Genomic DNA, 12144 nt, shown 5'->3' on the forward strand with positions numbered 1-12144 from the left:
CTGGGGGGCTGGCGGGGTTGTGGGAGGAGGAAGGGAGGAGGAAGGTGGGGGTAGGTGGGTGGGGTCTCTGCGGCCCGGTTCCCCGCCCCCCGCGGGACCTGGAGCAGCTGCGACGAAGACGGGCGCAGGGGCCCGCGTGGGCCGCCAGGGGGCAGCAGGAGTCCAGCGGCCGAGCTCCGGGGCGCTTTTCCCGAGGCTTTTCTGTGGCCGTCGGTGGGAGCCGGTGGGATCTGAGCCCGGGGCTGAGTGACCTGCTGGGAACCGCGGGGCTAATCAAGAGCACCTGGCGTCCCAGTCGGCCCTGTGCCTCCCGCGCCACCGCCGCGGGCCTCCCTCCTTTCCCATCTGGGAGGAAACTGAAGCCCAGAGACGTGGAGTACCTTGCCCCTGGTCACACAGCTCGGAACCGGAGGAGGCCGAGGGTCCCACGCGGCAGAGGGCGCGGCCCCGCCCCTCCGGGCCTCACGGGGGAGAAAAGCTGGTGACTGTGTGGCTTGCCCCTTGCATCACGGGCAAGTCCCACGCGGGAGCCTGGGGCCCTGACGGCACCGGGTGAGGTCAGGCCGCCCCTGCAGCGGGGGCTCGAGAAGGCGCTGGGGTTTTTCCTCTCGTTTTTGGGTTTTTAATTAATAACCTCCGTGGGAAAATGATGCCAGAGGGGTGTGCACAGGATGTCAGCGAGGGACTTCTCCAAACCCAGCCGCCCACGGGGGCCGGGGGCCCGGGCACGGGGTTTCCGGTGGCTTCTCCCTTGGAGGAGGCTGGCACCTGCTGTCGGTGACCCGAAAGGGGCAGGGGCAGGGGCAGCTTTGGCGCTGAAGAGAAATCCAAGCAGAGGCACTCGGGACCCCCTGGACCCCATCTTTGTCAAAGCGGGAGTGGGGTGTGGTATTGGGAGGGACCCCCAAAGGGGGCAGCTGGAGGCCCCCCAGAGTCAGCTGGACCCTTCCAGAGGGGACCAGGCCACCCTCCTGCCTCCTTCGTGCCACCAGCACCCTGCCCAGTCCCCACCCCCCCGCCGACTGCCAGGAGAGGGTCCCCGACCTGCCACCCCCTCCCTGCGGCTCTTGGGGTGCCACGTGGGTGCAGTCTGTCCCCCCTGGTTTTCCTCCCTTCTAGATCTTTCTCTTCTGCCCTCTAGGCCGAGGCGAAGGAATAAATGTCGTAGGAATCAAGTTTAAATGTTAGTGAACGATTTAGAGCAAAGATCAGCGCTGACCGATGGCCATGGCGTGAGATGGTGAGGTCCTCGGTGGTGGCCCTGGCTGCCCGTCCGGGCGAGAGGCCACCTGGGAACAAGCGCTGGGAGATCTTTCTGCTGCTATTTAAACACAGCGGGTCCCAGCTAGCAAGGAGGCTGTCACCTAGGGTGGCACCTCAGCCTCCGGCCTCTTTAGTTTAGAACTCACCAAGTGTGTGTGTCGTGGCCTTGGGAACAGGAAGTGGGCTGGGGTCATTCCCCTCTAGCCACAGCTCCGTGGGGTTCCTGGGACTCTAAAGCCCCTCCCTAAGATGACCCTAAGAGGAGCCAGAGGCCCCGCTCCTCCCTCTCCCCAGCCTCCCTTCCTGCAGACTTGAACCAACATTTGGCCCCGGCTCCGGATCTCAGCTTTTGTCACCTTCAACAGTCGCCCCTCAAGGAGGAGCTATCCCTAGGTCCCAGTCACCAGGGAGCACCGCCAAGGGGTGGGCATGAGCCAGGGAGCCGTGAGGGCCCGGCAGACGCAGGCCGGGGAGGCGCAGGCCCGGGAGGCGCAGGCCCAGGAGGCGCAGGCCGGGAGCCATCAGGAGACCCTGCATGGAGGCCCGGAGGAGGCCCAGGGGACGGAGAAGCGTTGGTTTCCAAGCCACCTGCACCTTCTTGTCTCACCACCTGAGCAGCCAGGCTGGGTGGGGGGGATCCACAGGTTTTATCCCCTTTTCTACTTTACAGATGAGAAAACTGAGGCCCAGGCGGGATTCAGGGACAGAGGAGCGAGTAGCCAGGCTTCACGCCCACGGCCCTGGGGCTTCCTTGACTCAATGGGAGATCAGGGGCCAGGTTTTAAGGACATTTTCAAAAAGGTCCTTGATGAAGGGAATTCTGGGAGGCCTGGCAGCGGGTCCCCTGATGTGAGTCGGCTCATTCTGGTGGGGATCTTTTTGTCCGAGGGCAAAAATATGAATGAGGAGGATTTCGACCATCCCAGTTAGTGCTGTCAGGAGGAACATTCGTTCTCTGCTTCTGCAAGGTGGAAGGGAGCCTTATTGGGGGAACACTTCCAGTAGTTCCTCTTCTTCTCCTTGGCTCCAGGTTCTGGGGTACCTTAAGTTCGTCGTGGGATTGGGGGAATTGACAGGAGGCTGCTTTCTATTGCACCGGGGTTTCTTAGTGCATAGGGCTCACGTGTAATTTTGCTAAAATACAAACTCCTCCCTCTGGCCCGGTCCTGCTCTGACCATGGTCCCTGGCTCACTTCTCTGCAGTTCGTCTCTCTGTACTGTGAATGTGCCACACTTCACATGCTTCAGGGACTTTGCACGTGCTTGACCCTCCTCCAGCATGTTCTCCCTCCAGTTCATCCTGGCTTCTTCTGGTCACGGCGGGCTCAGGTCAAATGTCACCTCCTTGACAGCCTCCCTAGGCACCATCAGCACCCCGTATGGGAGCTCTATTTGCTTTCTTTGCAGCTCCTGCTGGTGTTTGCAACACAGGAGCTCAAGGTCCCCTGCCCGCCTCCCTGGGACCCACCCCATCGCTCCATCTGCTTGGAATGTTGATCACCTACAGGATGATGAAGATCCAGCCACAGGCCCACCACGAACCCTTTCTGTGGTCTTGGCAAAGTGTAGCACAGGGGCTGGGGTTGCAGCTCAGCGGTGGAGCGCTCGCCTAGCACGTTCCAGGACCTGGGTTCGATCCTCAGCACCACATAAAAATAAATAAAAGTATTGTGTCCAGCTGCAACGAAAAAATATTTTTTTAAAAAAAAGGTGTAGCAACCAGGGTTGCCATCTGCCATGAGCGCCTCAAACATGGCCAGCGCTGTCTGAAGTTCCCTCCCGCCTCCAGAGCAGCTGGTATTGCTGGAGAACTGGCGCCTGGAGACAGTCCTCTGCTATCGACAGACGGCCCTCCCTCCACCAATGACGGACGGCCCTGCCTCCACCAATGAGGGCCCGTCTTCCCTCCCTTGGATGACAGACGGCCCTGCCTCCACCAATGACGGACGGCCCTGCCTCCACCAATGAGGGCCCGTTTTCCCTCCTTTGGATGACAGACAGCCCTCCCTCCACCGATGACGGACAGTGCGCTGGGCATGCGCTATGAGGCGCTCGTTGCCCAGGCTGGGCGTCCACTGGGTCACGCCCCGCGTCGCCTCTGTCCCTCCCCAACACCCCCGTAACTGGGTTTCCGGGATCACTTCTTAAGTCCGCTGACTGCTCTCGGGTCCCGCCCCGGGGAACCCAAACAAAGGCCACTGGGCAGTTAGCCCCGCTCCGCCCGGGGAGGGCCCGTGTGCTCAGAGCCAAAGTCCCCACCGCGGTGCCGCCGTCTGTTTATTCAATAAACAAAACAACACAGAGATAAAGGACCTTTATTTATACAAAACTCCGCCCTGTCCTGTTCCACTGTCCCCAGCAGAGACCAGGTGATAAGGCGACCTTGAAGGCATGCACACTGCCCAGCTCCGGGTGCTGGGCGGCCCGCTGGCGTCTGGGGGGGCCGTGGAGACCAGCTGCAGGGCGGTCCAGCTGCAGGGCGCCCGGCTTGAGTACTCTGGGACCCCCTTCCCCAGGCTTGCAGCTGGCACGGGCAGCTGGCGGCGACTGTCACTACTGGTGATGGCTGTGCTTCTGGCCTTGTCTGGTGCAGCTGAGCTGCCGCACCTCGGTTTATGGACCCAGAGCAGCTGTGTTGACGGCCCCCACCCCGCAGCTCGTTCCCCGCGGGTTGCCAAGGCCTCCCAAGCCTTCCCTCCTTGGTTTGCCTGATTCTGGGCTCGGCTTCCAGCTCAGTGAGCTGGGGCAGCACAGGGTGGGGGACACAGTGCCCCGGGAAGGCCAGGGCCAGCCAGGCTGCCGAGAAGCTCGGACAGGCAGCCAGCTCCTGGGAACTCTCAGGTCCCGTAAGTGCTGCCCGGGGACAGCTGCCCCGGGCCTTCCACTCAGTGCACGTGCTGAGTCCAGACGGTGCCAGGGGAAGGGTCCGTCTCCGCAGCCTCAGTTAGGCCAGGTTCACGGCTTCCTCCACAGATCTGGGAAGCTCTGGCAATCTGCCCGCTGGGCTGCATTTCCCAGGCAGGCGTGGGCCCAGGTCCCACCCACAGACTCTGCATCAGGAGGGCGGAGACCCAGGAAAGCCTCAGGAGGAGGGCCCCGTGGAGACCAGGGCCACTCTGGGGGTCTCGCTTGAGCCTGGAGCACTGCAGGCGGCTGGGCATGGGGCCTGGAAGGACAGTGAGGACTTGCTCTCCTCCAAGGCACCCAAGGGTCCCTGGGGTGCTGGAGCGAGGTGGGCCTCCAGCGGGAGCCCACCTGGCCGGGGGTCCAAGGCCCCCATGGGGCTCCCTGGGGGTGGCGACCTGTCCCCACAGTGGCAGCCACAGCAGGCGCCGGCCACCACGTGGGCCTGGCCACCGCCCTCCTGGCCCTGGTGCTGCTTCAGGTGGCCACACAGGTGGCAGGTGAGGGCCGAGTAGACAATGCCACTGCCCAGGTCATCCCGGAGGGGGTCCGGGGCCTGCTCTGGGGGCAGCAGGGGCTTCTGCCCGTCCTCTCCCTTGACCGCCGGCTGGAGGCCAAGCTGCCCGAAGAGGGGGCTTGGGAGGAGTGAGTTTTGGGGGCCGTGCGGTGGCTCCATGTCCAGTCCAAAGGTGAACAGGGGCACGGTCAGCGGAGCCGGGTCCCCGGGGAAGCCAGGAACGAGGTTCTGGAAGGGCTTGTAGCCCCCGTCCCCGCTGCCAGCCCCAAGTCCTGCTGTCCCCGTGCAGGGGACACTGGGAGTGAGCAGGCTGGAGAAGGCCCTGTACCCGGCTTCTCCAGAGGGGCCGGAGCCCGCCGCCCCGCTGTCCTGGGCGCTGCCCTGCCCCACCGCCTGCGCGAACTCCCGGTAGCCGCTGCTGGGGGCCGAGGCGGGCACCGCGGCCGCCCCGTGCTGCAGGACGCTCTGGCGAAGGATCTGCTCCCAGGTTTCCGGCTCGGGCTGGAGCTGGGTGGGGGGCGCTGGGGGCCGGGGGACACGGGGCCCCTGGGAGGCAGGGCACCCAGCCAGCTGTGCGTCTGGGCCCGGCGCCTGGCTCTGCAGGCTGCGGTAGGCAGGGTTGTCTGCGATGACCAGGGTCCCCTCGGAGCAGCCCGGGCTGGCCGGGCCCTGGCTGGTACTGGCCGGAGGAGCCGGCTCTGGGTGGAAAGGTGGCCCCTGGTCCTCAGAAGCGGCCCCCTCAGGCCCCACGCTGGGGAGAGCACTGTCCCCTCCTGGGGGTGGGAGGCAGCACAAGTCCCGCTGGTGACAGTCCCCATCCTGGGCTCCCAGAAGGTCCAGAAACAGGCTCTCTGTCAGCCTGACCATGATGCCCTCGCAGCCCCCCCGGAAGCCCCCGCTGTGCTCGGGTGACGGGCAGGCACTGGCCTTCTCCTCCTCCGCCGCCTCCTCGCCACGCTCCACCGGGGCCTCCAGCAGCTCCACGCACGGGGCCACGCTGATGTTCTCCGGCCGGAGGACCACGGGGCGCCACGGGGGTTTCTCAGGGCCCGGGAGAGGCCCGCCCGCTGCAGCCTTGGGCTCCTCGTCCCTCTTCAGGTCATGCTCCAGCAGACAGGGCAGCAGCTTGGCCAGGCACGTCTTCCAGTGTCTGCAAGGGAGCAGCTGGGTCAGGGCCCGTGGCCCTTGGCCAACTCCTATTCATCCTTCAAAGCCCAGCGGAAATCACCCCTGACTGACCCCGCGGGCTGCACGCACACCTCCCGGCTTAGCAGTCGGGCTGGACTGGGAACCCTCGAGGGCAGGGCCTGTCTTACTGCCGGATCCCTGGGGCCCAGCTCAGAGCCCAGCACCTGGTCACACTGGGTCTACTGACTCAGGGGAAAGTTCCTAAAGGGGACGGTGACGTTGAGAAGGCAGACCACAGCCTGAGCCACCACAGTGCGATCGCATGTGGGGTCCACGGGCTGGAGCAGGGTCCAGGAGCTCCCTGGATACTGGGTGGGTCCTGGAGGCCCTGCGGGGACAGCTAACAAGGACAGGGAGGTGTGTCCTATCTGAAGGCTCCGGAGAGTGGCGATTTGAAAAGAAGCGAACAGTTAGTGGGTTTTTAACAACGATCGCGTCTCGCCAGCTGCTGACCGCCTCCTTGCTCAGGCCAGACTGCACACTCCCAGGTGCGTCCAGCATGTGCCTGTCCAGCTAGGACTTGGGGGTCCTAGCTGGCAAGCAGCCCACCCCCGCAAACCACCCTGCTCGGCCCCCTGTCCACACCAGGAAGAGAAGGCCAAGGTGAGGGGGACATGGGACTCTGTCCTCAAGGTGGGGTCACTGTCCCGAATCTGACCCTGCCAATCCGCACAGGCTATGACCCAAGGTCAGGTACATACGGGCACTTGGCTGGTTCCTGGGCCGGGGGCCGCCTCTCCCACAGCGACACCTGGAACAGAGACAGACCATGAGCAGCGCTCCCCGCCCGCCTGTGTCGGCTGTGCCCAGGGGGTCTGCGGTGCAGAGGTCTGGACCTTGGACCAGGCGGGGGCCAGCACTGGTGGTCAGAGTCACCTGCGCTCTCAGCCTCGGTCTCCTGGGAACCACTGAGATTGTCCTAATCATAACGGTGACTCTGGCTGGTGACAGAAGTGGCCGCGGAGCTCTGCCACTGCCCCAGCCGTGGGTCCAGCCTGCCTTGGGATGAGCTTCGGCGACTGGAGGCAGAGGACGACGCTAGGCCAGCTCTGGGCAGAGGCCCCAGGACGCCCTGTGACTTCCCACCCTTGAGAGCTGGGCCACTGCACTGGAGGGTGAGTGGCACACGGCATAGTTACTCCCCCACTCCGCCAGTGATGGTCACCAGCCACTGGACCCCTGAATGAGGCCCAGCTCAGCCCCAACCGCCAACCTGCGGAGGCAGGAGTATGGAAACGGGGGCCATTGCGACCTCTGGGTCTGGGGGTCATTTGTTATGCAGCAACAGCTGACGGATACACCAACGGCATCTGTAACAGGCACCTCGCGTGGGCTTCTCAGTGGATCCCCCACCAGCCAAAGAGGTGAACACGTCACAGCCCTTGGGGGAACCTGAGGCTCAAGTTCAGCAACCTGCTCCTCCTACGCTGCAGCTGAGTGGCAGGGCCAGGACCCAAGCCAGCGCCAGTGGACTCAAGCCCACTAGAGTCTCTGAAGAATCTAGAGAGGCCCTCGTCCCCCCTGCATCCTAGGGAACCTGATACCACTCAGCCAAATCCATGATGGGGAGCTGCCCCTGCCCTGCCCTGCGGGACCCAGGCTCCCCACGGCTTCCTGGGGCCCGAGTGAGGAAAGGGCAGGGCTTCGGGCCAACGAGAACTGAGACGTGCTGATGTTTGGGCGGCTTCCTGGTCTTAAGAGGAAGGCACAGAAAGTCTGCCACCTTCCGTTCCCCACCTCTTAGAGGGGTGCTTAACCACTGAGCCACACCCCCAGTCCTTTTTATTTTTTATTTCAAGACAGGGTCTCACTTGGTTGCTTAGGACCTCACTAAGTTGCTGAGGCTGGCCTCAAATTTGCGATCCTCCTGCCTCAGCCTCCTGAGCCGCTGGGTTACAAGTGTGTGCCACTGTGCCCAGCTCTGCCCTCTCCTGTTTTGTACCGGCCCTGGCCCGGGCAGTGATATATATAGAAATGACCCAGGCTAAGAGACCAACCCCAGAGGGGCCACCCCAGATTGGAACCGTAGCCCTGGGAGCCAAGGGGAGGGGACAGGAAGTCTCTGGACGGCATTAGCCCTCCATCACCCTGCCCTGCAGCGGCTGCTGACCTGTCCCCCTGCCTTCCCCAAAGCCAGGGCATATCCTTGGCCTCGCAGACGAGTGGAGCCACGTTCCCAGCCACCCAGGTCCGAAGCCCCCGACGCTCGGCTACCTGGGAGTCCTGGATGACAATGGCCATGAGGGGGCTGCGGGCCGGGTTGGGGATCTGGTCCCACCACTCTTTCTTGATCCTGAGAGACAAGAGGAAAAGCTGTTGGTCTCCGACCACGGGCCGGTTAACGCTCCGCTCACGACAAGTGCCCCGTCCTCTGATCCTCAGGACGCCGTGGGGACGGTGCCGATGAGTTCCCGGGTGTTGCTCCGCGGGATCCTCACGGTGACCCCGGGAGACGGATCCTGCTGCTCACCCCTTCCCCAGACAAGGAGACGAGGCCCCAGAGAACCAGGATGGACTCGAGCTGCAGAGAGAGGGCTCCGGGCCCGTGTCGCGAGGGCAAGCTGTGGGGGGAGGTGTGAAGTGGCCTGACAGCGTCTCCCCCTCTTCCCGCCTCTGTCTGGAGTCCCAGTGCACGGTCACGGGGAAGGACGGTCCACGTCTGGAGCCAGCGTGTGTTTATTGAGCATCTACTACGTACCCCTCACCTAGCCAGGCGCCCAGTGACGTCTGGGCAACTGGCTTTCTAGGTGGGGGCACGGAGGGTACAAAGGCTCAGGTGGAAAACATGCCCCGTGCCTTCAAAGCACTGTCCAGAGCCTGGAGGGGGACGGTGAGTGGGGACGGGGAGGGACATGGGCATTGGGGACACTGAGGCTCAGAGAGCAGAGGCCAGCCCTGGGCCTCGTGGAGGCATCAGTGATAAGACATGGAGGGGACTTGGATGTCCCGCACACCTATGTGCCCAGCCAAGGGTGGGCCCCTTTCCGCCACCTGGACCTTGTGGGGGACGGCTGGCTAGTTCCATCTCAGAGCGGGGAGGACTGAGGCTCAGAGGCTCAGAGGCTCCGTGACCCACGGAGAGAACTCACTGCAAACAAGCTCCTCCGCTTTCCCCCCAGCCCCCTCTAATGAGGCGAGGGTGGGCTTCCCAGGTGGGTGCTTACGCCCTCAGACTCACTGTCACCCAGCAGAGGAGGAGCCCAACGTGTCCGTCACCCGCCACCAGGTGCCACGCTGGGATACCGACATGAGTCCCTGACTCCACCAGGACCGCTGTCTCCGCTCTCCTGGCTCCTGCCACGTGCCCCAGTGGCTGGACCAGAGCCCAGGCACCCAGCGGAATAAGGGGGCAGGGGACGGCTCCATCTCCCTGGTGCCACCCCCGTCCCCTGCTGCCCGAGACGCCTCCTTCTTCACAGTCAGGTGCAGCTCAAGTGCCCCATCCCAGGAGCACCCTCCGTCCCCCTTCAGGGTCCCTGTACTGTGGACACTCATAGATTGGCCCGCAGTGGGGATGACACGGGTTTTAGGAATACAGGGTGCTTGTTGGCCCTGTTCCCAGGTCTCGTCTTGGGGGCTGGGGCATAGCAGCTGCTCAATAAACAGAGACGGCTTCATGAGAGGGCCAGGCGAACAGAAGGGCCATCCCCACCCCCGGGCTGGCCGGCGGCACCGGGGCTAAAGCGTGGCACTCACTTGGTGACGCTGTAATAGCAGGACAGGCAGATGGCCATGATGACCAGGCAGGAGATGCCGACGCCCATTGGCAGGCGCTGCACCAGAGGCGGCTGGTAATCTGCAAGAGGGGAGCACAGCTGTGAGCCCGTGTCCCGCCGGGGCCAGCCTGGCCCTGCTTCCCAGGACGGGGGACAGAGACCTGGGGACCCTCCTCCCAGACCCTCTATGATCTGGCTGCCCAAAGCCCCTCCTGTCTCACTGCCAGCTACTGTCCCCTTGAGCCCACGGTCACATTTGCATCCCCACCCTCTTTGCTCCTCTAAAGCTCAATGCCACCTGGTGACCTTGAACTTGCTCCTCTCTGGAAGTAGAGCTGAGTGCACCAACTGGAGCAGGGATGCCTGAGCTCAAAGCTCACGTTCATGTCATCTTCACCTTCTGCCCACTCCCTCTCTACCACTGTCCCCTCCCCTGACAGTGTATCAGTCAGGATAGGTAGGTCCAGCTGCAGTAACAAATAAGCCCACGGTTTCCATAGCCGAGCACCACAGACACATACTTGCTCCCATTACAGTCCAGTGCAAAAGTTGCTGTTTTATGTCTTCCTGTCGTCTGACTCTGACTTATTTCTTTGTTTACTTTTCGTCTCCACCTCCAAAAACACTCCTCAAGAGCAGGACTTTCCCTCTGCTTTGTTGTTACCATGTTACCCCCAGCATCTAGCCTGGGGCTGGCCACACAGCAGGAGCTCAGTAAATATTTGTTGAAATAATTAAAGAGTGTCCAGCACTTTGTATATTTGTTCTACATTTCCCTTTCCCTCCCCAGGTCAATAGGAGAATCCAAACAACCCAACTTTCCCAAGCCCCAGCTGTGGGGCTGACCCTGGGTTGGTCACTGGAGACAGATGTGAAGCCAATTCTGCCTACAGAGCTCAGAAAACAGCAACCTTTGCACTGGACTCTCATGGGAGCAAGTATGTGTCTGTGGTGTTCGGCTATGGAAACCGTGGGCTTATTTGTTACTGCAGCTGGACCTACCCATCCTGACTGATTCACTGTCCGTGGGCGGTTCGGTGGCATGCAGTTAGACGCACCCCAGGGTATGAAGAGCCAGGGGGAGTTTCTGGCCACAGAGTAAAAGCGGGGTGTGCAGATTCCAGGTGCTCCGGACCCCCATACTCACAGTTGTGCCACTGAGCGCTGGGGCTCCAATCGCTCCAGGTGCCGTTGTAGCTCTCGGTCCAGGCTCTCACCCGCACCTTGTAGGAGACCCCGGACTTCAGGGTGCTGGCTGCGAGGCGGAGAGTGGGTTCCATGTAGGTCACATTGTAGATGATGAACTGGTGGAGGAAAGGGAGATGTCAGCGCGCCACTAAGGCGGGGAGGAGCGCCGTCCCTCCCTGCTGACGTAGCCCATCTGCTGGGCGGAAGAGCCCCTGGCCTGGGCATGGGGTCATGGGTTGATAATGAAAACGTGCCTACTCCCCAGCGGCTGGGATTCAGTGGGTTCATGGGGACGAGCAAATGCATGGGGCAGGAGCACAGGAAGCCACAGTGTCTGACGCACGGGGAGGGTCCGTGCACCCCCTAACCATGGTCTAGGGCCTTGTCCAAACTAGCCCTGCTGGGAAGTGACCGCCAAGACCTCTGCAGAGTGAGCCAGGCACCTTTTCTTTTCTAACAAAAGAAAAAGCCAGGTTCAAGATGCCCCTGGGGACCAGGAAGTCATTGTCTTGCACAGCACCTGTGACATGAATCCCGAGAAGGGGACAGGATGTGGCTGCCCGTGTGTGACAGTAACATCCAGCTCTAGGAACTCTCTCCAGCTCGATGGCTTTGGAAAGGCCACAAGGGCAGAGGCTCAGGGCTCCTCCAAACAACACCAAGCCTCTCTGGCCCACAGCCGGCAAGGAGCTGGATGCCACCCATGTCGCAGGAGCTTGGGAGCTGTCCTTCCCCAGTCGAGCCTCGGCTGAAACCACAGCCAATGCCCGAAAGCAGAGAACCCAGCTGAGCCGTGCCCAGCTCCTGCCCCACAAAAACGGACCTCCTAAGCCATTAGCCATCATCCCAGATGTGGGGCACGTAGGAAAACCTAAACCCAGGGGCTGGGGGTAGCTCCGAGGCAGAGCACTTGCCTAGCACACCTGAGGCCCGGGGTTCAATCCCCTGCACCACCCAGAAAACCAAAACCCCAAACAAACTTGAGACAAATATCACCTTTTTAGAGTTCTGACCTTTTGAGAAGCACTTTCCCCCAATAACAGGTGAACAATTGAAGCATTTGAAAAAACAGACATATGTATTCCACAGGCATGCAAAATTACAGAAGGAGGATCTAAAGTTCTAGATCTTTTTATTCATTTGCTTTTGCTACTGGGCATTGAACCCAGGGGTGCTCTACCACGGAGCCACATCTCCAGCCCTTTCTGTTTTTTGATTTGGGGACAGGGTCTTGCTGTGTTACTGAGGCTGGCCTTGAACTTGCAATCCTCCTGCCTTAGCCTCCGAGTGGCTGGGACTGCAGGCGTGAGCCACCACGCCCGGTGATCGCCAGCCTCGTCTAAGGCACCTGTGTCAATTTCATTAAAA

At 62.0% G+C, this 12144-nt stretch overlaps 1 protein-coding gene across 1 annotated transcript in view; it reads right to left on the bottom strand.

The window, feature by feature from the left end:
• Nucleotides 1-3562: 3562 nt before the first annotated feature.
• The window catches only part of Il4r (interleukin 4 receptor), a 33439-nt gene continuing 24857 nt past the window's right edge, over nucleotides 3563-12144 (bottom strand). The window contains exons 6-10 of the mRNA XM_005323774.5: nucleotides 10736-10892; nucleotides 9569-9668; nucleotides 8087-8165; nucleotides 6574-6623; nucleotides 3563-5834 (exon numbers count right to left, since the gene is read on the bottom strand). Coding sequence (XP_005323831.2) covers nucleotides 4346-5834; nucleotides 6574-6623; nucleotides 8087-8165; nucleotides 9569-9668; nucleotides 10736-10892 — 1875 coding nt within the window. The 3' untranslated portion in view covers nucleotides 3563-4345. The remainder of the gene's footprint in view (nucleotides 5835-6573; nucleotides 6624-8086; nucleotides 8166-9568; nucleotides 9669-10735; nucleotides 10893-12144) is intronic.

The sequence above is a fragment of the Ictidomys tridecemlineatus genome, chromosome 10 (assembly GCF_052094955.1).
Source record: "Ictidomys tridecemlineatus isolate mIctTri1 chromosome 10, mIctTri1.hap1, whole genome shotgun sequence".
Lineage (NCBI taxonomy): Eukaryota > Metazoa > Chordata > Mammalia > Rodentia > Sciuridae > Ictidomys > Ictidomys tridecemlineatus.